We start from the raw sequence: 27,039 nt of genomic DNA on the forward strand, positions 1-27,039 counted from the left end.
CAACTAACGAGGGCCAAGTGGTTGAAGAAGCTTAGTGCTCATCAAGGTCTAAATCCATGCAGCAAGAACTTTCTTGCGGTTCTCATGCGAACGACACATCTCATATTTGGTTTGTTGTACCCATACCAGTGCTGGCCAAGCTAAAGCATTCGGGTTCGATATGTGAGAAGCATGCACGTGTTGCTTTACTGCGACGTTGAGGCAGGGCACAGTAGCATCGCGTAGTATAGACTCACCAGCCTAGACATTGTGAGTATTGACTTGCGAGTACTATAGTAGTATTAGAAAATGTTGCCATGGTCGCTAAGAGAGGTCCACAAGATACCTGGAATATTCGCGATTGTTGCCTCAACAGGTATATCAGGCGGGTTGTAGTCCTTACTGTCTCGTGATAGCATTGTCAATTGTGACAGGTAGAGAATTCGATAGGAACTTTAGCATTATCGAGACACTCCATGCGAGGGCGAATGGTGGGATTTTCAGAATGGCGTCGTATCGCCTCATATCCGACGACAGGAGAGTTGGAGGATGGAGTCGCATACAGATGATACCCCGTACCCAAGAATATCTGTCAAATCCCATGATACTACTGTCGTCGGATTTGGAGACCTGAATAGGAAGGGATCCCGTTTCCATATACGGCGAAACTTGCGAATTTTACGGGACGAGCCGAAGTGCTGGGAGACAGGCCCCTCGGTTGATCGCTTGTCCACCTCCCGGATCCCGAATACTTGGGATGACAGAACGCTTGCTCTTGTCCCCTGTTATCTCCCGGTCTGTCCGAGATTCCAAGGAGCACAGAGATCTTAATTATTTATTTGCATGCTTCGAAGCAGGGAATTAGTGTATACTTTCTCACCACCGCCTTTGTGAGAACAATATCAAATAGTGTTTATAGACATCGACGATGAACACCTTGTCATTTTTACCCTCAACAGGATCTCTGATCTAACGAGACAGAGGGACCATGACCAGGGTACACGGAGATCGCTCCTTGGAATGATGCGATAAAGACATGGGCATGTTGAGTATTATTGCTGGTGAAGGTTGCGAAGGTCATCCACCTTGGAAGTTACAGAAAACAGGGTGCGGATGACCTCAAAAGTTAGAGGCTGGGACCCGAGTTTCGTGGGGAGTATCCTTTTCAAAGTATGCGCGATGTCACCTCGACACCTTTGTTTACCCTGGTCGGCTCCGCACGACGTCTCCCACAAGCTCCAACCAGAGCCTCCAAGATCGAATCTTGCATATTAATTACCTCAGCTGAACTTGTTTACTCGCGAGACGTCACGCTAGAAGAGATGACATCCCTATTTTGTCCTTGGTGTTCAGCCACGAATCTCAGACACCACAGTCTCGGGACAGGAGACAAGAGACGAGTCAACTTGGTCATCCAGATGGTGACCATGAGGGAATATCTTGCATATGCAATTAACCTCAAAAGACAGACGACTTGGAATCCTGTATGGGAGCTTCTCGTCCGTTTGTTTGTTGTTTCAGTACAGGCTATACACACTGCACATGGCCAATCCAGGCCCCGATAGCGAAGTGTCCCTTGCGTCGCGCAATTATAGCCGCATCAAAACCGATACCACCAAGCCTCCCATCTTGCATAACTTTGATGCAGATTTGAAGTTGTCTCCGAAACAAGAGTCGATCAAGCAGGGTACTCATACTCTATCGGACCTGTGATGGAGGGCACCGAGGAATTTCGGGCACTCCCTTTCGGGACCTCTACGCAAAATACGACTCAGTTTCTCATCGAATCCTCTCTCGTCGCATATCACAAAATGGCGACACCAGTCATTCATCGTAGAATACTTTGGAACGTTAGCTAACGGCAACTTGTCGCTTTAGTTCGTTCGGATAGTTGAAGACCCGGGAAATTGAAGGAGATCAGTCCTTGGAAAACAAGACAATATGCGCATAGTGATTGCACAGACTCGAAGTTGCGCAATGCCGTTTCTGAGCGCCATTCGTTCCCCATGGAATTGCTACCGGCCACTGGACCACAAGGCAACATCGCCACAGTTAGGTGAGGCTGCTGTTTCTTTTTTCTTTTTGCCTCATTGCCTTGCCTTTTGAAACGTTCGCCTTGCTGAAGATCATGACATTTTTCATGCAAAGTGAGGCTGGAAAACCACTTTGCGATTGTCTTAAACAATTGGTCCCGGTCGATACCGACGGGCTGGAAGTGACGCCAGGATCGAGAGATGACCAACTGCGCAGGATAGAGGCGCAGAAGCCACGATCTCATAAGTTGCATCCTAGATTCCTTCGAATTTACTCACATGTGGCGTCGGTTTCTTGGGGTCCCTGACATGGAAATTTGTCTGGACAGACTCGCAGAGGCGCTCCCTTCTAAAGGAAATATCGTGATTCACATCGAAAAATGATATGTGATAGACTTTAGCAGCGTCGTCGGCGTAGGGTAATCTAGCGGCGGGATTAGTTGCGAAGTAAGAGGGGTCTGGCTGTATTGGATGGGTCCCAGGTTGGAGCCCGATATGTTCTAACATAATGGGGAGTTGGCGAGAAAAGAGACAACAAGTTATTACCCATCGTCATTGGCCCTTCGCTTCTTTCTAGAGACTCCGTAACCAGGACTAGGGTATTAATTGCTTAAGTTGTAACTCGACTGATGAACCTCTCGTTTGTATGGTGGTGTAGGTGAAGTGCAAGGTTAGGGCTTGTTGTTTGTTTGACGGACAATGCCGTGCGTCAATATGAAGACATGTCTGAGGTTGATTACTGTTGGTTTGATCGATTGTTTGGTCGATAGATTGAGATTGCTTGCTTAATGCGCACGTGTAGTATCTGCACCTCACCACCACCACATGTAGTTTCTGATTAATAGTTTTCTTCTTCTTCCAGTGGTCTTGACGATTCGATTACAGTGGCTGTATCTGGACTTTGTTGACTTGTCATTCTTTTGTATTGCCGTTTAGGTATTGCTTGCGACTTTTGGTGGGTAGAAATCCGGGATCGTCGATGGCATCCGGTGCGGGGGCATACTGACTTGCCTTTCTTGCTTGGTAGCTTGGCTCGAGGTTGTTTGAGCAGGGGAAGAGACGAGATCTTGCAGCAAAAGTGACGGGGTTCAGCAAAGATCCATGGCATCGATCCTGGAATGGATGGTTTCCCCTGGTCTCCAAGTATGGGAGTTGAGTTGTAGTTCAGTTGAGACTGAGGCTGCGGGGCGGCGCGTTACCGGGGTCGTTCACGACATTCTCTCAGCTCGCTGGGTAGGTATCGCGAGGCATTTGTCTATCTCGATGGAGTCGTTATTGTCCTTTCACTTTCGCCCTTTAGAATGCGGCGCGGCGTCGGTCAGTCAGGGCGAAATCAGATATATCATCTTTCACCTACATAACATGGCGCGCCCTCTCTGCTACGTTCCTCGCTTACACAGGGTCTTGATGTCCACCTGATGAGATGAAGAGATGAGAGATAATGCACATGTAGATGTAACATTAGTTCGGCCGATATTATCCATCAGATATCGTGTGTCACCATGTTTACGAAGTGCAGTATCTTGTGTGGCGTTGTACAGAAAAGTAAGCAGTACCTGTTGAGATTTTAACTTGGTACCAAGATGGTGGCCGCTGGGCGGGCGATCAGATCTTGCTCCTGCCCCGACAGTTCGGACGCCAGACAACCCAACGTGGCGGGAGTGGCAGCGGGTAAACTGTTTTACGGCAGCTACCTACACTACAGCCAGCACTGACCTTCTACGGGCTATTTCTTGCCTTCCGTGTTCAGAGGCCACTGCTCCTGCTCCTCCTGCCTTGTGCGCCGTGCACCATTCTAATGTTGGATCAGACGGGATGGGATGAGATGAACTCTAGTGGCGCAGTGCTCAGTGCTGAGGCTCAGGCAGGCACTGCACTGTAGGTACCTACCTAGAGGTAGGTATTTGCAGCCCGTGCTCACTGGAGTCAGGTCCACGGCTTTAGCGGTTACAGCCTTATCAGGGGAACCCTACGTTTTCAGGCTCTCGTTCGTATTAAGCCCATGTTGTCAATCAGTGTCCGTGTGTCGAAATTTCGCCCAATTGGGAAGACAATAAAAAGGAAACACTAGCTCCGTCCCGGGCCGGGTGAGTTAAGGGCATTGCTAGGGATAAGTTCCCTAGCTTCCATACCTAGGTAGGTAGGTATCTGGATTTCACGCCCAAAGTTGACTTCCATGCTAGTTGACCTTAGTATTGCGCGCTCAGACTGGCGTAATCCATCCAGCTGGAAACCACGCATCTGCCGCATGGCTTCTTAATTGCCTTTTTTCTTTTTTCTTTTTTCCTTTTCCCTTTTCTTAGTTCATTCCTTCCATCGATGAATGATGGTACGATGTCTCGAATCTGTAACAAGATTCGATCCCCCGATTCGATACGGCATTCAACAGTCATCTCTCCAGGTTTATGCAGGTCATAGATTAGAGAAAAACCAAGTATCAGATCGTGATGCGATTCGTTAGGAATGGCTACCTCCTGAGACAACAAGTCCGTTCCAGTTCACTGAACCACTTCCGCGGGTCAAGATCCGCTGAATAGGTGTAGTTGTGACGGCAGTTATGGTCCAATCAATGGGTTGTGGTCTTGCTGTGCCGTACGTTAGAGTTCGAAAACTGAAGCTATCTATGTGCTGATGGACACATAGGCGGGGCAAACACATACTATCAAGGAGACAAATACAGCACATGTCCTTGTAGAGAGGGTAGCTAGACGAGAATGACGTTATAAGTCCGAAGATCTCTCACATAGTATCTATGTGCGTATAGCGCCCATGTCTCTGGAACAGACTGTGCGGTACCAAGTCTTGGCCTGTCCAATCCCAGTGCAATCCCTCGATATGGGGTTCTTGTCCTATTGTTACAGAAAGTCGAAGCCATGACCTTGCTGTATGACACGACATGACATGCATCGCTTCTACTAAGTTACTGTATATGACATGACGAGGCATACGGATACAGTTCGGTGGGGAGTATAACCGTGCACCAGCGCGTGCCACAGCCGCGACTCATTCATCCCTCATGCTGCGCCGTTCAGGTACAGATCCTGCTACGTTCGGCTGTAAATCGGTGGATGCGTGCCATACATATTATTGACCGCCAGGTACAGCGTTCGATCGGTTATCCAGTATAAACGGAGAGGCCGTAATTCGAGCCTCCATATCTGGTATAATACACGAATTCTGTGGTTCTTCCTATTTCCGTTCTACAGATTGTTTCAACTTTGATACAAAACCATGAAGGAAAAAAGCAAAGTTGAAATAGCACGCAAGTAGTGATACAATGACGGCGAAGCCCCAGATTTAGCCGCTCGTTTCTTCTGATCAAGGCCTCCGGTCAAGGCCAAGGGGATAGCCATGACCAGATTCGAACTTTGTTGATGTCTAAATTAGTAATAAAAAGTAAAGGGTCAGCCCCTAAGATAGATCTCATCGGTTCGGTTTCCCCGACCATGGGTATCCCAGTTGGCAATGCTTGCGAGTTTACAGTACTAGACAGATTGATAGGACGATCAAACTGAGGCATGGGTGGGCTTGACCCGGAGGCGCGAAACATAGATCTACCAAAAGAAAAGAGTGAAAGGAAGGGGAAAAATAAATAAAAAAGAGGATCCACCCAATATCTATGTTTATTGTTGTCAACGTTGCAATGCGCAGTTCCAGCTCGCAAGCTGACGCTCTTCTTGGAATCAGGGTTACAACGCGTCTCTCGTCATGCAGAGGCTAACTGTCGATCTTGGAGGTCAATACAACCTGGCCTGACGTCTGCCTCGCCTGAGATTATCACCCTGGCTCATTTCGAGGTTCAATGTTACATATGGTCCAATACAGTGGGCCATGAATGGAAATGCCGTTGCGGTGAGAGCTGAGAACACTTATTGAAAATACATACATGCAGCTGCGGATACGAATGAAGGGTTATTATCTGTCCGCAAGGAGAGGAGGGGAGAGGATAGTAAAATGAGATGGACGGACTGGTCGGTTGTGTTTGAAGAAAATGTGATTTATCAACTGGGGCAGCGAACAGCCAACAGCCACAGCTGGCGATTTCTATGAGTCTTGCTTTACCCTGCTGTATCCTGACAAGGACGAGGACCAGTTGAGGTTCGTCATCTGCCACTTGCCCATTGTTTTGATTACCAGTATTAAAATATACTCTCGCCTAATCAACACTACCAGCCGTCGGGCCAAGCGGCACTCGAACCGGATCTCTTGGTCTGAGACATGTATGCCAGCATGGCCATAGTTATCCCTTACAGTAGGTATCTACCAGATTTCGTACTTAGTGATGCTGGTAAAACTCCCTTGCTTTTATCGTGACCGCATCATTGTTACCCTACACTGACGACCAATGTCAAGTGGGGGGGCCTCAGCGTCAGATTTCTGTTACATTCCTTTCTCATTTTGCCTGCTGAAGACTATACATCCTGTTCTGCAAGGTACGACTGCAACCTTGGAAGCTTGGCCGCCCTTGTGATAACAGCCACACCCCCTTGAAGGGAATCCACTTCCTCGCTTGCCCAACCAATTGTCCCAGAGTTGCATCTCGCGCAGTACCTATTTTGGAATACCGACCAAGGATCTCAGATTCGCAAGAAAAAATGACATATCGGAAGAATCCAGCAGCTCGGGGACTGGGCTTAGCGGAGACAGGCTGTTGCTGTTACGTTGGTCTTTGTTGCATAGTAATCAACCAACAGCAGCTCAGCGACATGCTGGCTTGGTAGAATATGAAATAGTGCGCTTGAGGTGAGATAATGAAGGACTATGGGTCGTGCTGTTGTGTATCCCATCAACGGTTCTCAAGCAAGCAAAGAGACCTAACAAACACGCTTTAGACCACCAAGTAAAAGTTGATAAAAACGTGTTGAAGTTGGTGTGCCAAACTAACAACTGCAACACCCAGGATCACTGACAAACTCTGCAGCATTAGCAGGTGCCCTAATTGATAGTCTGTCTAGAGTGCCCCATGAGGAGGATTTATGCTGAGTCAGAGTCCCTGAATCTGTTGCCGTCTCCATGGATGGACATGATCCGCCGTGTCTCCCCGCTTCCACTTTGGCTACAATTTCTACCTAAAGTTATCTTTCCCATTTCAAGCAATTCAGGACAGGCACAAAGATGATCAAGGATGGGCGTCGTGTAACAGGGCCCCCCTGTTAGTTGGACCCGACGCTGTGGTGGGGGAACACTGACCTGATGGTGGCACTGACTTTCATCTCACCATAAGCCAGACAAATCCTACGCCTCCCGTAGACGTAGATGAGGTACCTACAGCATCAAGGTTATTAGTGGTTGTCAACTAACACCAACACCTCCCATCCCGCTGTCAAGGCTCAAGCCCGAGCACAAAATATTGAGCTAAAATCAACGCTGTGAATAGCTAAAACTCCTTGCTCGTTTGCATAGACGAGATAACAGTTGAATGTCTCAAACTTGATCAAGATAACCGCTGTGCACAGCGCACCAGGAGTATAAAGTCCCGCCCGTGCTATGAACAGTCCAGTCAGTGACTGAGACTCGGAGGGCTGAATCTAACATTTCGGGAGCAGCCGTCCTCGTTGGTGCACCAATCAATGGTGAGTGAACGGCCCTTCTCCGATCTCTCCGGGCCTCCACTGCCGAACAATCGGAGGATGACCAGTCCACAGCCCGAAAACATTGATTCATCTTGTTTTCCCCCTAAACACCAGCATCATCAGCTTGACCCAGCTACTCCACGACTGTAAAATTAATCCCTTTCTCATGTATCCGTATAGTAAAATCATGCTCATTAAAGCAGACCGGCCCTTGCCGGGATGAGGGCACGGAGCACATGCAGGTTGGTTCTTCAGCGTTTGCTCCAAAGCAAACATCTTTGGCGTTTGAGGATTGCATAACCCCAACCAGGTGGGCGAGTGACAAAAGCATGGCATGTGAGACAACCCGATCTTGACACTGCGTGTGCTGTAGAAAAGACGATGAGAGAAGGGAAAAGGAACGAAAAAGAAACGGTACAGCATCTTGATCAATGCACCTTGAGTTTGTGTTGGCTCGGAAAGTTGTTTCGACTGGTCCGATTCCGAATTCTCAAGTATACAGTACGATATTATACATGAGTCACATGGATTCTTTTTGTCACCAGGTACAGTACTGGTAATGAGTAGATCTTGTTCAACGTGAAGCGAGGCCAGAGAACAGGCGCTTTCACTTGTTCCCTCTTCCCATACATGTACCGCGTCCCTGCATAAAGCATATGAAGAAAGCACAGCAGCAGTTCCAGGCTCTAACCTAGCATCGAGGCTGGGTCGCTTGTGTTCCCATTGGCATCGGCCTCACAAGGAGGCACAAACTGTAGAGAGCGACCGCGGTGTCGGCGAAGAAAAAGAAAGCAAAGGAAAAGGAAAACCAGAGATGAAACGACCTGTAAGAATAGGAATGAGGGAACCGCTAAAACTGATAACTGATGGCGTTTTGTATTGTGCTGTGCATACATACTATAAATTGTGCATGCATGAGACTAACTCCAAAATCGATCGCTGGGAGAACAGTGGACTTGGGCTACAATAATCGCCTGCAGAGTTGCCGACAGTCTGGTAGGGTACTGTAAAGACATTTGTTACACCCTGTCCAGTTTCGTGCATCTCAGCTGGTGTGGGTGTCTATGAGTCTTGGCAACAAGGGTCCTTCGTGGGGCTTCGTCCGCCAGGAACCACCATCATAACTTGAACAACATCGTACTTAGTCTTTCATTGGATGACTGCACAATTGTGATTGGAGACTTTGATGCGCATGAGAGCCGTTGAGAAGTGACCATGATCCAATCTTCCTTCCTTTTCGACGAGACCGAGTTTTCTCTTGGTCAGTCCTGGATTGTCAGGGCTGAATGATCCTTTGACCCTCATCACCCTATTCGGTCACGGCCATATCCGCTGACCCCATCCACCATGCCTAGTTGTTCGAGAATTACAGGTGCAGATAATACTGCACTCATCTTCAACGTCCTGCTCAAAACGAGTAATACCCAACTGCTCTCGGTGTGGATATTTTGATCCTCTCCCAGCCGGTAAGTTATAGGCAGTTGCTGATATATGCAGTTGAAACAAGGCGCTCTGCACGGCTTTGCTAAACTCGATCCGTTTTGGATCCTTTGATATGCAACAACCAGCGTACCTAGAGCATGCTTCTGAACTCTTGTTACTGTTGATAGATACAAGGTCCATCGCCTTGAGAAAAAGCGGTGCGCGACCAGTGAATGATTGATCGATCTCGCCGTGCGATGTAACGGGTATAAGGCGGCCGCTGTAAAGTCAAAGAAACAAATGTTTACGAGTCTGCCGGCCGGGCTTGATGGTGCAAAACGGCCCCGCCATCCGTCATCCATAGCCATTGCCAGCCTCATCGTCCTTAGAACTACCAGTACATACACGTATCTGAATCCATAGAGACCCTGGTAAAGGAAATACCCTGTCTGGCACTCGCCTGGCCTCCTACATCTTGCCTCAGCCTTTCAGCCTTTCAGCCTCTCGGGCTATGTATGTTCTGCGCTTCGACGATGCGCATGAGCAGTGTTTGACATAAACAAGAGACTCGGTATTTAATGCCGCCAGCCTTCCACCTATCAAATCGGTCGACTCCAGTAGTGGTAGAGAACCGTGGCCTTCATCTGTATCAATCAACTCCCTTCCTGCAAAGAGAGGATCAATTGGCTACGACAGACCATTCTTTTTACTTCAGGGGATGTACATGATTATTGTTGGTACACGACAACTGAGAAAATCTTGACTGGTAATTTCTCATGTTGGTGCAGTCGAAACTGCAGGGACATGGCTTCGAGAAGCTGCCAACGGACGGCCTCGTCTCAAGTTGCGATTCAAAGACTGGATAACGGTACCAAGTCTTCTGCATTAGCTAGTCGTCTCGACCCGCGGCAGTTAAAGGTTGAGAGGCGCCTAATTTAGCACCTTGGCCTTGTGACCCCGCTAACTATGTCGCTACCGTTTCTGACTTCTCTCGTAAAACATCCTTGCTTAAACCCTGGCAGGTTTTGCGGGCTGCCCTCTCAAGCTGCCCCAGATAGATATGGGAAAGGTGAAGATGATTCTCATTATATTTTCTCCGATAGCCTGAAGCGTCCACAGAGTTCTGGTTGTATTGCTAGCCACTCTTATGTACCGCCTTTCGTCGCTCAGCATATGAAATCAACGTGCACGAGCAAGGCCAGCATGTGCCAACTGCACAGGTAGTATTCTAGTGCAGATCGACAATGTGATCCTTTCGATTCCTCATCTCAAAAGTCGTATCTCAGATCGGGTTACCAAGGCTGCAAGGCCACTGAGGAATCACATCAGATGACCTGGTGCTTTGACCCCACCATTCATGACAGATGAAAGCTTGGAGGTTTATTAAACTTGGAACAAACAGGTAGCTGGCGTTTTGCCGGACGTACTCCGTATCTATGTAGTCTTCTCGCTGTGAGGCATGGCAAACGTAATAACCCCCGTGAGAAGTCTGAGGTGCCATTGCCTCATTAAGCGCAGCACACTAACACTCAAGCGCTCATGTTGGGCAGTCAGAGAATGGATCAACCATGTTCTCTTGTTTCCCCTTTGGATTGCTGCTTGTGCGATTTAAAGACCTCCAGCGACAACAAAATCGAGGTTTTGATGCAGCGAGATCTAGGAGCGTATATGGTCCATTGGGAAGTGCGCGCGAGGTGATGCATCATTTTTCCTCATCTGTGTTAATTGTGTAGAGGGTGGCTTTATCTCAAAATAGGCGTCTTCTACACACCCTAATAATAGTTGTGGGCGTCTAAATAACAGGCCTTGTTTTCTCACTCGCCATCAGCCGAGAAAACAACACCGTTCCGTTAGGGGACGGTATTACGAAACCATAGGCATTTCGCAGCTTGTCTATGGATACGACAAGTTTTTGTCTCCGTGATTTTCTGGTAATTATCGGGGGCAGATGTCAGTCCATAACTGGAATGGGGACTCAGGATGTGTCCTCCTCCATTGCCCTATTGACGCCGTTGGTCTGGAAGGACAGGCTTGGTGTAGATACGCCAATAATGAATGCACTGCGCTTGCGAGTGGAACTAACTTCTGAAGTTTTGTACTTGGCTTCGTCATGCTGCAGACGTTTGTTCTTGAACCATACTCTGTATTCGCCTCATTATTTGCTCCCTGGCAAGATGTGTCGGTAATCGTTGCGTCTTGGGTTATCCTCGTTCTCAGTAGTAAGCCCTGCAAGTCACATACTACATACTAGACGAAGAACCAGTGGGTAGAATCGTTTGCATGTTGACGTGCTCCCTCAATTGGACCGTATACAAGTTAGCGCTCAAAGATATGATTGAGCAGCGAAATGATGCATGATCCCGGCTCGTGGGCATTGAGCGCAATCGTAAAAAAAATTTAATATTAATAAAATAATAATAATAATAAAATAATAATAAAATAATAATAATAATAAAATAATAATAAAATAATAATAATAATAAAATAATAATAAAATAATAATAAAATAATAATAAAATAATAATAAAATAATAATAAAATAATAATAAAATAATAATAATAATGGCATTTAGTTGTGTGCCTCTCAGCTGCGGGTAAGCTGTCTGTCACGTCTAAAGCCAAGAGGAGTACTATGTAGGTACAGGCAGACTTGACATATCTGGATCCTGGTCAAGCTGAAGGAAGCATTCGCACAACCTGTTTTGGATTGAGTCAGGCGGTTCCTGAAGGTTGATTAGTTTAGATGTTGAATTCCTTGTGTAAAGCTGCTTAATCAGTATGATTAAACACAAACTAGCCGATCATAGGGTCTGGGATATTCGCCAGATGCAACGATGCTGTTGATGCAGTCACTGAAGAGCTCTTTCTATACATGAATATATCATAGCGAATTGTATTGGGTTTGGAATGTTTTTAGCTGCCCTACCTAGGTAGAGACTCTGTTCGATTCGCTACGTATCATCTGGTTGGATAGAAAGAACAATGCGGAAGTGGGGATACATAAGAACCAATCACATTTCCGCTTGACATTTATAAGGCAGGTGCAACGACAGACATAACCTCCAAGGAAGTAGCGATCGATGACCATGCCTTAGGGTAAGGCAAGTGTGCCAAAAATATATTTTTAGAGAATAGGAAGGTAGGATTGAGCAGGTAAAATATCATTTTGGTCCCTGAGAACCATGATTGAGGAACTGCCTATGGTCGTTTTTCTCGGTTCAGTCGTTTTGTAACGCCTGTTAACTGCCTATTAGCCTTCAGCCCTCAGCCGTTGATGTGCCCAAGATAGTATTGTGGAGCCATGGAACGCTTGCTCTTGACGTTTGACCGTTACGTTTGCAGGAACCATCTGACGCCAACTGGCGCAGCGCCACGACGTGCCAGGTATCTCAAAGACGAAGCACCTCAAGCCGCCACTTCAACTTTTATTAGGCTCTCAAAGCATGGTACACAACGCATCATGACCAAAAGTGAAGTCAACTCCACGATGATCCACACTTATACAAACAGAGAGGCGACCACGCGGCGTATACACATGTACACACAAAACATACGCAAGGGATCCCAGGTTTTACTTTCGCCAGAGTTCAGCCGCAGCGAGACGTGCCCTTCTCCTTGACCGGAACAACTCCGCAAGGCATACTTCCACGCCCAACTTGGCTGCCCTATAGAGAGTACAGCAGCTGAGAGATGGAAAACGGTCCCGAACAAAACCACAATTTGCCGCTCAACACCCATTGAAAGGAGTTTTAGGCACTCACGCCAAAATAGCAGACCCTCTCGATAGCGGAACCTGCCGCGATGTTGTGCACCTGAACGGTATGTTCATATCACGGAGTCGTGAGGCGGATCCTATCTCAACTCGCGATAGAGGAGCTCTCTGATCAGCGACCAGTCGCTGCTAATAACCATTGTGGTGTGCCGTCAAGGCCGGGTCAGTAACAACCACAATAATAGCATTACCAAAACAAGCACAAATACATCTTGTAACTCCAGTCTACAACTCTCGACAGTACGAGCAAGAACAGCTTCTTGACCCAGAGTGTTCACTACCAACGCTTCTCAACGCCAGCAGCTGGGCACTGCCCTGCCCTGAAGCTCAAGCCCAACCGGCGTGGTCCGGACATGGTGAGGCCTTGAAGAAGAGGATGAAAAATTCGAGATTAGGGTCTGGGTTCAGGGATGGCCCTGGGAGGGTTTTCACTCATGGCTGTTCCTGAGCACACACCTTGTGCACCCCACCCCTGCTCATGTCCCAAGCTCTCCCCAGCAGCGGCGTCGTTTTTAGCGTCCTCATACCCTTGTCGCGATCCCGTGTCCCAATGCCACACCCACATCTCTAACTTCAACTTCATATCTTCAATCCCAAAAAGAGATCTAGAAACATGTATTGATCTCCAAGCTATAAGTTACTTTGACTATGATAATACACGAGCAAGGAGCTCATAAAACCGCGTCTCAAGCTCAACGACCGGGAGTCCAGAATGCGGGCTGCACTATGTCATCGCTTCTATAAACCTAACGACCGCCCAGATCAGTGTCATTAAGTGGAATCGATCAAGCATTGAGGGAAGAGAGACATCAATTCAGCTATTTCTCGATTGGGCTTCCACTTTAGATTTCCCCTTGCTGATTCTCGCTACAATGTCTCAACTTTGGTTATCAAGTCGCCAGGCTCATCAGTATCCGAAAGAAAAAGAAAAAGAAAAAGAAAGAGACAACTTCTCGCGGTCCAGTCCGGGCAGAGAAGCTAAAGCTAGACAGGGGACAACCTTTGTCCTTCTATGTATGTGACATCCCTCACCCCCCTCCCCTCTTTGATCATCATCTCTATGACCCAGAAATTCCATCTCGACCCTGGTCTCTTTGCGTCCTGACTAGATCTACCTCTAAGACCACCCCTCGTCCGGGTCCATGCCTAGTGCCCGCCAGTGGGGAAGGCATTGGATCTCAGTCTACATACTACCCAGGCCAGTATTATGACGAGACCTGGTTTAACATTCTGTTACAGTTCCAGGGCCTAGTCTGAGAGGTACCAGAGTATGTAGACCCGCCTTGCAGAGGATCTCTGAGCATTACCGCACGATTGGCTACAAGAGAATTTGACCCTTGTCGCACATCAACTTATCTACTCAAGCAAAGGAATATATGTAGTTGGACCTCTCCTCCATGATTTCAACCATTCAGTCAACTCTGTCTCACAAGCAACTTACACTCTCAACTTCCAACAACTATTCTATTACAATCATTCTCACTTCTATACACATACACATCTTGTCTCTCTACTCGAGTTCAACTTGACCTTTCTGTTATTGCACTTGGACATATTGTTCTGATCCTTGATCAACGACTTGTTTCTCTCTAACATCACCAAGTCTTTGCGACTTTCCTCCGGGACAAACCCAACAAAAAAAACTGCCAGTCTTACTCTGAGAGTGAGACTGACCTGAATCGGCAGAATGGCCCTTACAACTCAAACATCAGGCGTCCCTAACTGGGGACGCTGGTCTCAACAACTCCCTGGAGACTATAACATGATGGAATCACCATCCATGCTTCCATTCGACTCTCGAACCAACACGACTTCTTCCATTCAACGACCTGTCATGTCACCTTATATGGTTCAGGGCTCCTACAGCTCTGGCCAAGTGAACAGCATACCGGCGCCTCACTACCAGGTCCCCAACCCTTACCAGTTTTCGGCTTATCAAGGCCCACCAACACCTCCTCGTCACTCTTCGCCCTTCAAAGTGGAATACAATGACCGTCCTTTCGGACATGAGAACGATCACGGCCGAATCTCTTCATACATTCGGGACCCAAGATACACATACGTCGAGCAAGCACCCTCCCCTGCACGAAGCGATTCACAGGCCTCTACAGCCCGTTCTACCGGCACCAACCCAACACTCGCTTCCAAGACTATCATCTCAAACAGAACCCTGAATGGTGGCGACCAAATCAACTTCGAGACTGAGGTGGATGAGTTGATGAAGGCTATTCAGCGCAAGGCAGAGATGCAACCTGACGCTGGACACCAGCCACTCACTCCTGGAATGTCTCCTGTTTCCGATGCAAGCCTGGAAAGCCATGGAACTCCTACTCCTATGGACAACAAGACGCAAAGGAAGCGATATCATTGCAACGGCCCTAACTGCCAGAAGAGCTTCACCCAGAAGACTCATCTCGACATCCACCGCAGAACACACAGTGGTGAGAAGCCATATGTAAGTTCGAGCCTGGCTCCAACAAACGAACTACACTAACATAAAAAGTCCTGTGACTTCAAAGGCTGCGAACTCACCTTTTCGCAATTGGGTAACCTCAAGACTCATCGACGTCGCCACACCGGCGAACGCCCGTTCTCTTGTGACAAGTGTGATCGCCAGTTTGCTCAACGAGGAAACCTTCGTGCCCACTTGCAGACTCACCAAGGATTGAAGCCTTACGTCTGCGTCCTAGATGCCTGCAAAAAGACATTCTCTCAGCTCGGTAACATGAAGGTGAGCATCAACTATTGTACCAAGCCAAGTTTGTAACTAACCACGCTCCAGACTCATCAGAACAACTTCCACAAGAAGACACTCAAGAACCTCACCGTGAGATTCGCCCAGATCCTCAACTCAGGCGAAGAAGTGCCTGAAGTCGACCGCGAGCTGTTTGAATACTTCGCTACACACTACAAGAACAGCAACAAGGGTATCAAAGGCCGAGGAAAGGCCCGCACGGTTGCTGAGCGCAAGCCTAAGCTCTCTCACTCGCCTGTTGTAAACCCAATTACAAGCGTCCCTCAATACCCTCTTCCTCAAATCGCCTCAAGTCACCAAACACCTTCCCCTCACCAGTCGCATGGCCTCCCTGTCTCAGGCAGCCTTGCAGCCTACAGCATGAGCCGCGTCCAGCACAATGCCATCAACCACATACCTCGTGAATCTCACACGAATGGCTATGAAGTGTACGACATGCAAGGAGGACATCAGCACATCCAGCCACCTCACAACACCGGTATGATGTACGAGACTAGCCATGTGCGCGAGATGAACTACAACGAGCGTATGTACTGAGGACTGTTCACTATGGAACATCGTCACTATACCAACTAGGCACGAATCGACAGCGTTACGCATTTTGTTACACGAAAATCATTTGAACAGTACGATACGGGAGGCTAAACAGTGCAATTATTACCAAAAGCCAAAACATATAAACGGCGTGTCTTTTTCTGGGGAGTCGAAAATATTTGGTCATATAAAAAGTCCATATGGTGGGTTGAATTTTTTGGGTGGTTGTCTGAACACACTGATGCAGGGGTTCCGCCCTTTTTGTTGCTTTGATACCAATTGTTTTCTGCTTTTTTACATATACACACTTCTGAAGCAATTTGCATAGAAGTGCCTTGCTTACAATGTACACTAATGATCATCGATATTGTTTAGATGGATGCAAGGGAGAGCGAGTGGATTTGTTCATGATCTTATGGAGGCTAGAAAAAAAAGAAAAAGAAAAGGCTGTGTTATCTGCCAGGACGACGTTTTCCGTTTCTGTTTTTATTTTCTGAAAACTATTTACCTGTTGACTTGGCAGCTATGTGCGCCAAAGTCTTTACAATGTATTTCTTCACGGTATTCACACGAAGGCGGTTGGGCTGTATTCTTGGTTATTAGACCATTCTACGAGCATTGATGCATTTTACACAGAGTTATTAGACTCAGGTACAGAACAATAACATTCTACATAATAGGAGATGAAGGAGCGAGAGTAGCCACAGGAGGGCGAAATCGGAATATTGGCATTTTAGATAGTATACGACTTGGAATTCGAATGAACATTGCTCAAGCCGATCATATTCAGGAAAAAAAACTTGCCAACTTCAATGATGATAATCTCAATGTCTTACCCTGTTAGACATGCCAGGCTGAGGACACAGTCATGCTTACGGTAGTGGATGAGTAGCCTACCAGGATCGGTGTTTTGGAGACTTGTCACGCAGGCGGTCTATCCAGTCCAGGGGCACATGATGAGATGGTTCCTTCAACATGATGGTCTAGACCGAGTTATATGGCGTTGGCCAAAGATACAGGGGATAAGAAAGCAAATTAGGCAACGCAGGGTTCAGATATCCCGATTGGGGGCCACAGTGATGCCCAAAATCGTCGACTTGGAGATCATGGTACTATGAATATGTGACAATATTAGAGTACTCAGCTGAGCCAAGAGTTAAGGCCTCGATGGAGGATGACGATCCCAGCGTCACGATCGAAGAAACTGTCAGGGGCCACTGAAGTGACAAGTGAGTGCTAGAAAAACAGTATCTCGGTAAGAGTCTTACCAACATGAGTTGGTTATGTTTGTAGTTGGTTGGCGTGGCTGTACGTTTATGTACGTACTGCATTGATTCTACAATTGTCCACAGAGGCTAGACAAAATTCCGAGTACATATGCATAATGTCGAAGCAAGAATGCCTGCCATTGAAGTCAAGTGAGGTAGAAGCTGTGTTGGTGGAATGCAGGATATGGGAGTGGCTGATTTCGACATGAGATTATCACCTGCATATTATGACGCCGATACTGTTCCTGTTTTGCGCGAGAAAATCTTCATTGCAGTTTTAGATTCATTTACATTGGCAACTGTCCATAAAACTACGACAGCTGGACTTACTTGCAAGACATAATATGCTGTGTGTTATAGCATCTACATGTCCCACCTAGGTTGCAATTCTGTATGTAGGATACAAAACTGCGTACTCATGTAGATTAGGGCTGCATGCCTCTCTTTCTGGCTGGATCGACAACCCCCCCTCCCCTAATATTCACCGCCCCTACCTATTATGTCCTCTTCTCTCACTCTCCCCTGAATGGACAACTGCTGAAGAGTCAAATGCACACAGTCAAAAACGGATCTACTCTGTGCATGTACCTATGCATGAAGCCTCATTTCCAAGTTTCCGTTTCGAGGACCAATGCGAGAGGCCTTCACCGCCGTAGATAACGTTGCAATGGTCTGGTGTGGTCTGGTCTGTCACTGTCATCGTGTGAGAAATTGCTTCACTCGTCGGAACATATCTCATAGGAATAATGCTTCTCCCGATCTTGAGAGTTGCAGATGCAGAGGCATGCAAGCCTTCGGCGGCCAGTTTTCTTTTTCCATCTTTTTGTATCCACAAAGCCGTTGAAAGAGTCTAGGTGCACGCACGAAATGCATGTTCCTTGTACACGAATTTGCTATAGATGCAAGATGGGGTTTCGCTGGGAATACAGATCGATGTACGCCTAGACTAGAGATGAGAGCGTTGGTTCAGGGCAACAGTTACAAGTCTGGTTGAGGCGGGGGGAGCACGCAAGCGAGCCTCGTACGGTACTGGATGACTACCACCAGGAGTAAGTCCGTTTCATCTAGGTGGCGAAACGGACAAGACGAGGCGAGAGGCAGATGAGTTAAGACAGACACCCAAAGGAGACAGTCACCAGTATCCGCGTATCAGAGCCGTCCGTCCTGCCTTGTCGAAACTTGAAGTATGCCCGAGACATTCTTGATGTGGGCTTGGCTGTGTATGCACTCGATGCCCACCATGTCCATGTCCACGTCCTTGTCTATGTTCAAGTCCACGTCCATATCCATATCCAAACAATCTAATGCAAGGGAGCCGTGCTGTTTGTTTACATACACACACACACGTATGTATGTATGCGTCCCTATATGTGTATGTATGTAGAAAGTCTTCAATGCCCATGGAGCCGGTACTGCACCAACTATTCCGCGAAGGCCACAAGGGGAGTTGATTACAGTAGGTTACAGCATTTTAACCTCCATGCAGAGTCGAGACAAACAAGATGTTGTCACCGCTCTGTATCTCGTAGGCCTCTTCGCCTTCAAGCTCCCAGTCGGCGTCGTTTATGAGAACCAGGATGCCCGGTCGACTGTTTGCCACACTTGTTAGCTACAAGATCCACAGAAAGCGGGTAGGAATTGATATAAAAGTGCTTTGAACCGACGTGGCTGTGTGTGTGGTAGCGAGTCAAGGGGAGTGTGCATAGCGAGTCAGAGGCAAAGAGAAGTAAAAAACAAGAGGAGAAACAGTGGTCGAGACATACAGATGGCTGTCCAGAACGAAAAGGTCCTTGCGAGAATCGTCCATGACGTTCTGGCATAGGTGGTCTATCAAGTACGCAATGTCGGCGGGTTTCCCATATTGGTCTGCCGCGGGAATTGACAGAGCGTGCTGTCGTTTGTTGGAAAAGAGCATTTCCAACCCGCCACTGTAAGTGCCGCCGTGTTAGCTCCAAAGAACTTGAACTAGAAGGGGAGGGATTAAAGCGAGGGGACCAAAGAGAGAGCAGAGACGAGACTTGTCAAAGGGAAACTCAGGGACAGGGCTTTGTCCGGGCTAGTGGGACACTCAAGGAAAAATTGGTAAATGCAGGAGGGTGTGGGCTTGATTTGACGCCTGAGACTGAGTTGAGGCTGGAGGCTGGGAGTGAGAGTTGACATATCATATAATGCACACGAGATGAGGATGTTGGTGAAACGAACTTACGAGAACTCCACGTCGATGCTGAGCATTGGGGGAGATGCTGATTCGGCCATGGCGAAATGGAAGGAGAATGGAAGCAAGGTGACAATCCAAAGACGTGATATTTTCTTTTCTTTTCTTTTCCTCTCCTTTCAGCTGTCAACTGTCGACTGATCTCTGAGTTCCGAGTTTGTGAGATTTGCTTTTGTTATGGTGGGGGGAGAAGGAGATCCCGAGGTATCAGTCAAACGTCGGAATGGCCTAAAGAATTTGGTTCCTTCTTCCGACGATGGAAAATAAAAATAAAGAAAATATTGTGACAAAGATTCGATCTCTGTGACAAAAAGAGCAAGTAAAACTTGATATTATTTGCCTTTCTTGATGTGTGATGTTTCGTAGAAACCGCCCACAAGCGCTTAAACAGATGACATAAGCAGGATTCATCCAAAAAATCTCAATAGAACGTCACTGCAGCCAATCAGAATTCAAGAACCACACACTTTTCAGATTCATATTCATCCCAAGACCCCTCCAAGAATAACGACTTCAAATAAAGTAAAGAGAACGACAAAATAGATAATACAGAAATGGGATCGAAACCCGCATCTGTCGAGTATCTCTCTTCCGGAGCCAACCGACAGACGGCTGTTGCGGATTGGAGCCGATGTGGTATTTTGGCCTTTGGAGCTGACATCAATGTTGCTTTATGGCGACCTTTGGTTAGTACTTGAGTCACCTTGTTGCTACAAAGTCAATATATCCTGTTTTATATGATCTCCATGCTTCTCCTAAATCAACTCATACTAACATCTATACTCAAGTTGGATCCGCCCAAGGGAGTTAGCAAGTTGCTTAACGGCCACAAGAACACTGTCAAGGCCTTGGCTTTCCTCCCTGAAGAAGACCAAGACGAGAACTCTTATCTCATCTCGGGCTCAGATGATAAGACGCTGATTGTCTGGAAAGCCCAGCGAGACAGTGAAGAGTTCAAGCCTATCCACACATGTACCGAGCACACTGCTGCAATCAACTGCATCGCCGCTCTAAGGATAAAGGGCACTCAGAAATGGATTATTGCAACTGGGGGTGCTGATGCCTCAATCAAAATCTGGAGCCTCGACAATGACGACTTGTCACTACTCCAAAGCGTCAAGACAACACCAAAGTACTTTCCCATGTGTCTGTCGCTTGGTTACGTCGGAGACGCAAATGATGTCTTGGTGCTGGCATCCGCTGGTACAAGAGATATTGTCCAGATACACACCGCGGAGGCCCAATTCGAAAAGATCCAGTTCGAGGTACAAGCAACATTGACGGGGCACGAGGGCTGGATTCGAAGCTTGAGTTTCGCCAAGGAGACAACCGCCCCTGACAGCGATTTACTCCTCGCCTCAGCGAGTCAGGACAAGTACGTCCGTATCTGGAGATTCCACCAGGGCAAAGAGCTACCCGCTGCTTCGGCCAGCGGATCGGACTCTTCAAGCGACGCCTACTTGCCAGGCAAATCCCCTTCGAATAAGGCTCATCGCCTCAAGTCGGCTGGCAAGGACTTCTCCGTCACTTTTGAAGCTCTACTTCTGGGTCACGAGGACTGGATCTATAGCGCACGCTGGCAAAGACAGGATGGCGGAAAGCTGCAGCTTCTTTCCACCTCGGCAGACAACTCGCTCGCTATCTGGGAGGCTGATCCAAGCTCTGGCATCTGGATTAGCATGGCGAGACTGGGTGAGATTAGCAGAGAGAAGGGCGCTACAACAGCAACAGGAAGTACTGGTGGTTTTTGGACAGGACTGTGGTCCCACGATGGCAAGTCGGTGGCCTGTCTTGGCCGCACTGGCAGCTGGAGACGATGGGAGTATGTCCCTTCTGAGGACTTTTGGAAGCCTTGCGTGGCTATCTCAGGACATACCAGAGCAGTCACAGGTGTCACTTGGGCCAAGAATGGCGAGTATCTTCTGTCAACAAGTTCAGACCAAACCACACGACTTCACACGCGCTGGAACAGACCAGGTACTGAGACATGGCACGAAATGTCCCGACCTCAGATCCACGGCTACGACCTCAACTGCATCGACTCCGTAAGAGCTTCCCAGTTTGTCTCAGGGGCTGACGAGAAGCTCATGCGAGTCTTCAGTGAGCCCAAGGCCGTAGCCTCAATGCTCAACCGTCTTGCGGGTATCGGCGGTGGTATGGACGTCGAGAACATGCCTGACGCTGCCAACATGCCTGTCCTGGGGTTATCTAACAAGGCCATCGATACCATGGAGGATGACCAGGAGATTCAGCCCATCGATGACCGGGACCGTGAAGCGATGGACCCAGCTTCCATCGTGAAGAAGTCCCACTTGGAAATCGACCATCCCCCTTTTGAGGAGACACTCTCGCGACACACTTTGTGGCCAGAGACCGAGAAGCTTTACGGCCATGGTTATGAAATCTCCTGTCTGGCAGCTAGCCACGACGGAACTCTCGTTGCCAGTGCATGCAAGGCCAGCTCAACCAACCACGCCGTTATCCGTCTCTTCGAGACAACCCGCTGGACCGAACTCCGGCCACCCCTGACCGCACACTCTCTTACAGCCACCCGCCTACGATTCTCCCTTGACGACCAGTTCCTCCTGAGCGTTGGTCGTGATCGTCAATGGGCCGTGTTTGAGCGCGCACCCGAGGAGGACGCTGCGTACAAACTCCTTCAGATTAACCCCAAGGGCCACACACGTATGGTACTCGATGCAGCCTGGGCGCCTTCTCCATCTTCAGCTCCTGTGTTTGCAACCGCTGGACGTGATAAGCAAGTTCGCATCTGGGCGGTTAAGGCCAACGAAGAAGGAAAGTTACAGTTCACGCAGACAGCTTCTATTCCATCCACTTCGCCCGTCACCTCTGTGGATTTCATTCCTCAAGTCGTTGACGGAAAGTTTATCTTGGCTGTTGGTACGGAACTTGGGCGACTTAGTCTGTGCCTAATCAAGGAGGATGGAACCGATGTTGTCGAGAAGCCCGCATGTGAAGAGTAAGTACTTTTCGACGTGAATGAGATAACGACATCTTTTGCTGACTTTGCTCTTTAGCTACTGTTTGCCCAAGGCTGTACACCAACTTGCTTGGCGTCCTGTTACGAGAGATGGTTCTGACAGGCCACATGAGCTAGCTGTTGCGGGAGAAGATAGTTCACTTCGAGTGTATGGTTTTAGTCAAGCATATTTCCAAGTGCCTACAGATTCGCAGTAATAAAAGTTAGGTAACCAATTTCCGTGTATTATCATTACAGCCATCTATTGGCCAGAGTGTTGTGTATATATATATATATCCGTATCCATGATATCGTGATGCCAGATGAACCTCTAAGTCAAAAATTGCGGTTCTCTAGGTTGTGGTTTGAGGTCTAGCTGAGACCTCGGTTGGTCAGAATCTCGTTGCTACGACCGACAATTCGCGCTGCCGTAGAATTTAATGTGTTGTTGTTACTTGCATCTCTTTTCAGAGAGGTAGCAAGCCGCCATGAACACGAATGTGTTGTTGGTAGTCATGAAAGGCGCACCATTTGAATTTTATAGCTCCTTGACAATTTCGATTGTCTCCTTGGTAATGTCTACAGCGCTTGCCGTTGCACCAGACAGTGCACTGGCGGACATATCCTTAACAGCCTCATGCACCACCTCGGCGACGTCGATTTGTTCTCCGTTCATGTAGTACCATGCGCGACCGACGAGGAATGAGATGTGATGCGGAAGGTAGAGGCAGGCGGCGATAAAGGTCAGGCTGAAAAGAAGAAAGACGATAGAGCCTAAATGCGATTGGTTAGCTATCTGCGAATAAAATTGAAGAGCCAAAGGGGGTCCTACTGAAGAAGAACTTCTCCCAAGGCGTAAACATGTAGACACTGAAAGTAACCTCGAGTTGGTACTGCTTGAGAGCAAGCCACTTGCGAAACGATCCAAAAACAGCCATTTTTGAGATATGCAGAGTTGTGTCGAATTTGCAGAGTCGAGTGAGTCGTATTGATGATACCTAATGTGGAATCTTTGTATTCGTCGTAAAGTTCTTGTTCGGATGAAGCTCAAAAGTGATGGATCCAGGGGAGAATAGAGGATAAGGATTCCCTCCTTTATCTGGCGGCACCTTTATCGTACCGACGCTCCCGAAAATTAGTCTAGGTACCAGAGTCTTTGCGGGAAAACGCGAAGATTCTCAAGTACCACTTGGAACTTGGCCTTGCAGGGGGTGCGGGTGCCCAATTTACTGGATCAGAAAAATTGACCGCTAACAGCATGAGAGATGAAATCAGCAGGTCAGTTGATACTGCCTAAATGATGATTCTTAGATTATTTATTTTTGTACCCTAAAGTTTAGAGACGACAGAGAAACATTGAGCTTGTGGCTGTGGCTGTGGCTGTGGCTGCGGCTGCGGCGTGCTTGTGCCACATGCAATTCAGTACTGTAGCCTCGTATACGACGAATAGCCGTCAACTTGACTCAAGTACGACTTCAGCTCACCTTCACTCAGCCTGTTGTTTCTCCTTATTCTGCTTGAACACAATCATCCGACATGAAAGCATCGAGCATGTTTGGTCTCTTCCGATACGTCCGTTCGAGTACACCTCGTTCGCTCTTCGCCTCACCAATACGCACCTTTACCAGCGTATCCATACACCAAGCGAAAGCACTCCCGCCTCGACCGAAACCTCCACCCGAGTCCGAGATCGAAGAATCATACGTCAAAGGTAGTGGACCAGGTGGTCAAAAGATTGTACGTCCCACGATCCTATGTCAAAGGCCCCCTGCGCCATCACCCATATAACTTACACGATGGTCGTTACAATATAGAACAAAACCAATTCTGCGGTCCAGCTCAAGCACATACCCACAGGGATAGTCGTCAAGTCGCAGGCAACCCGTTCAAGAGACCAGAATCGAAAGCATGCTCGCGAACTGCTTGCCCAGCGTGTCGACGAGTTACGAAATGGTGATCAGAGTCGGTCAGCCATTGTTGGGCGTGTAAAGGAAAAGAAAGCCGCGAGTGCCTCCAAGAAAAGTCGCAGAAAATACAAGAAGCTTGAGGAAGAGAAGGCAATTGCCACAGCTGCAGCTGAAGAAGCCCTGCCAGATACGACCTCTGACTTGTCTACAGAAAAAGGTTCGGCTGCAGACGAAGCAGCGAGTTCCGAAGCTGTTCAATCCCTCGATACCCCAAGCAAGCTGACCTGATAAGACTTCAAAAAGTACATTTCATGACTTAATTACGGCTTCAATCATGTAAACCGCGTTGGCATACGTAGCAAAGGAGCGAAAGGCACATGTCATCACCTCGTTTGATTTCAACAATTCTAAGCGGAAAGTAAAAAAGTATTTGTATGTCAACCTCGGCTTCTACCCCTAGGCACGCATTATACGCGAACTACAAGAAAAGGGGCCATCACATCTCTTCGTAATAAGCGCAACGCCCACTCTTTCGACCATGTCAAAAACTTTTCGTAAATACGAGATTCGACTTTGACGCTGGCCAACCACCCAAGGCTTAGCGTCTGTCGCCACCTCCATGATCTTGTCGTTGCGCGAGTGGGAGGATTTAATTTCTCGATCGGGAAGCTACAAAAGGGTCAGTAAGCTTGTCTAGGGGTTGACGGATAAGTTTAACACACCTTAGAAGCACTTGCGGTGAACGATTGAGGGGCCGCTCTCGTCGTACTCCTGCTTGGAGATCCACATTTGCTGGAAGGTGGACAGGGAAGCGAGAATGGAACCACCGATCCAGACGGAGTACTTTCGCTCGGGAGGAGCAATGATCTTGACCTTCATGGAAGAAGGAGCAAGAGCAGTGATCTCCTTCTGCATACGGTCGGAGAGACCGGGGTACATGGTGGTACCACCAGACTAAAAACATGTTAGAACAATTCAGATCTTTTTCGAGTTGCAGAACTTACCATGACAATGTTTCCGTAGAGATCCTTTCGGACATCGACATCACACTTCATGATGGAGTTGAAAGTGGTGACGTGGATACCACCGCTCTCAAGACCAAGGACTGAAGGCTGGAAGAGAGCCTCAGGAGCACGGAATCGCTCGTTACCGATGGTGATGACCTGACCGTCAGGAAGCTCGTAAGACTTCTCCAAGCTGGAGCTCTGGGCAGCAGTCTGGATCTCCTGCTCGAAGTCAAGGGCGACGTAACAGAGCTTCTCCTTGATGTCACGGACGATTTCTCGCTCGGCGGTGGTGGAGAAGGTGTAACCGCGCTCAGCAAGAATCTTCATGAGGTAGTCGGTAAGATCACGACCAGCCATGTCGACACGGGCGATGGCGTGGGGAAGGGCGAAACCCTCGTAGATGGGAACAACGTGAGTGACACCATCACCAGAATCCAGAACGATACCGGTGGTACGACCGGAAGCGTACAGGGACAGAACGGCCTGGATAGAGACGTAGAAAGCGGGGGCGTTGAAGGTCTCGAAGACAATCTGGGTCATCTTCTCACGGTTGGACTTGGGGTTGATAGGAGCCTCGGTGAGCAGGACGGGGTGCTCCTCGGGGGCGACACGCAGCTCGTTGTAGAAGGTGTGGTGCCAAATCTTCTCCATGTCATCCCAGTTGGTAACAACACCGTGCTCGATGGGGTATCGCAGTGTGAGGATACCACGCTTGGACTGAGCCTCATCACCAACGTACGAGTCCTTCTGACCCATACCGATCATGATACTGGGATTTGGTTAGTGGTCAGCCACCGAGAATGGCGACAAAATTGCCGCGATTGCAACAACTTACCCATGGTGACGGGGGCGACCGACAATGGAGGCTATTCACAGAATCAGCATTTTGATCCTGGTTGTGCTTGCGCCCAAACGTTGCGATATCAACGCTAGGACAGCAGGTGCTAGAAAGTGGGGTACTCACGGAAAACAGCTCGGGGAGCATCATCACCGGCGAAACCGGCCTTGCACATACCCGAACTAGCATTGAGTTAGCTATCATGGACATGATGAGATTGTCTTGCGCCTGCTGAGCTAATTCTATTTAGCACCGGAGTCGTGGCCCGTGTCGGGCATCGGACGATGCGGTGGCAGATCTGGCCAAGCAGGGGGCAGAGAGGCGGGGAGGTTGTCCAGAGGTCGGTGAGACAGGCGGGGGAAGCTTACCCATTGTCGATGACGAGAGCAGCAACTTCTTCTGTAAAGCAAAGATATGTCAGCGTGAATCTCTAGATGATATTTGCGATGCTCGAGACGGATTGATTGACCAGATCCGACGATGCAGCGACGCGGTATGATGCGACGTACCCTCCATGGCTGTGGATTACGGTGTGTGTATGGGAAAGCTGTCCAGAAACGGGATTAGCGGCCAAGATTCGAGGAAAGAAAAAGAAAGGACGAAGTGGTATAAAGAAGAGAAATGTGATGAGATGCTGGAATTAGTTGAGGAGCAAGCTTACGGGAAAAGAAGAGACGTTGATGGAGAAGGAGACGGAGGTCGGGAGATAGAAGAGTTGAAGAGAAGTAGTTTAGAATGGGAGAGGGAAAGAGACGG

General features: G+C 48.2%; 6 protein-coding genes across 6 annotated transcripts; 3 read left to right on the forward strand and 3 right to left on the reverse strand.

Moving 5' to 3' along the window:
* Positions 1–14,466: 14,466 nt before the first annotated feature.
* Positions 14,467–16,071, forward strand: FSST1_001714 (C2H2-type zinc finger protein; the record flags this gene model as incomplete). Its single annotated transcript, XM_083227632.1, has 3 exons — positions 14,467–15,234; positions 15,283–15,510; positions 15,562–16,071. 3 exons carry the CDS (start codon positions 14,467–14,469, stop codon positions 16,069–16,071), a joined length of 1,506 nt encoding a protein of 501 aa, XP_083091896.1.
* Positions 16,072–18,807: 2,736 nt separating this feature from the next.
* Positions 18,808–19,592, reverse strand: FSST1_001715 (ubiquitin-related modifier URM1; the record flags this gene model as incomplete). Its single annotated transcript, XM_083227633.1, has 3 exons — positions 18,808–18,925; positions 19,100–19,264; positions 19,543–19,592. 3 exons carry the CDS (start codon positions 19,590–19,592, stop codon positions 18,808–18,810), a joined length of 333 nt encoding a protein of 110 aa, XP_083091897.1.
* A 513-nt stretch (positions 19,593–20,105) lies between these two features.
* Positions 20,106–22,749, forward strand: FSST1_001716 (Elongator subunit ELP2; the record flags this gene model as incomplete). The annotated part of the gene is made up of 3 exons (XM_083227635.1): positions 20,106–20,237; positions 20,340–22,531; positions 22,590–22,749. 3 exons carry the CDS (start codon positions 20,106–20,108, stop codon positions 22,747–22,749), a joined length of 2,484 nt encoding a protein of 827 aa, XP_083091898.1.
* A 320-nt stretch (positions 22,750–23,069) lies between these two features.
* Positions 23,070–23,469, reverse strand: FSST1_001717 (serine palmitoyltransferase small subunit family protein; the record flags this gene model as incomplete). The annotated part of the gene is made up of 2 exons (XM_083227636.1): positions 23,070–23,305; positions 23,364–23,469. 2 exons carry the CDS (start codon positions 23,467–23,469, stop codon positions 23,070–23,072), a joined length of 342 nt encoding a protein of 113 aa, XP_083091899.1.
* Positions 23,470–24,067: 598 nt separating this feature from the next.
* Positions 24,068–24,726, forward strand: FSST1_001718 (RF-1 domain-containing protein; the record flags this gene model as incomplete). The annotated part of the gene is made up of 2 exons (XM_083227637.1): positions 24,068–24,268; positions 24,346–24,726. 2 exons carry the CDS (start codon positions 24,068–24,070, stop codon positions 24,724–24,726), a joined length of 582 nt encoding a protein of 193 aa, XP_083091900.1.
* Positions 24,727–25,161: 435 nt separating this feature from the next.
* Positions 25,162–26,799, reverse strand: FSST1_001719 (actin; the record flags this gene model as incomplete). The annotated part of the gene is made up of 6 exons (XM_083227638.1): positions 25,162–25,392; positions 25,443–26,214; positions 26,281–26,311; positions 26,410–26,465; positions 26,652–26,682; positions 26,793–26,799. The coding sequence occupies 6 exons, from the start codon at positions 26,797–26,799 to the stop codon at positions 25,162–25,164; spliced, it is 1,128 nt and encodes a 375-aa protein (XP_083091901.1).
* Between the last annotated feature and the right edge of the window lie 240 nt (positions 26,800–27,039).

The sequence above is a fragment of the Fusarium sambucinum genome, chromosome IV (genome assembly GCF_050947815.1).
Source record: "Fusarium sambucinum isolate potato_lamoka chromosome IV, whole genome shotgun sequence".
Lineage (NCBI taxonomy): Eukaryota > Fungi > Ascomycota > Sordariomycetes > Hypocreales > Nectriaceae > Fusarium > Fusarium sambucinum.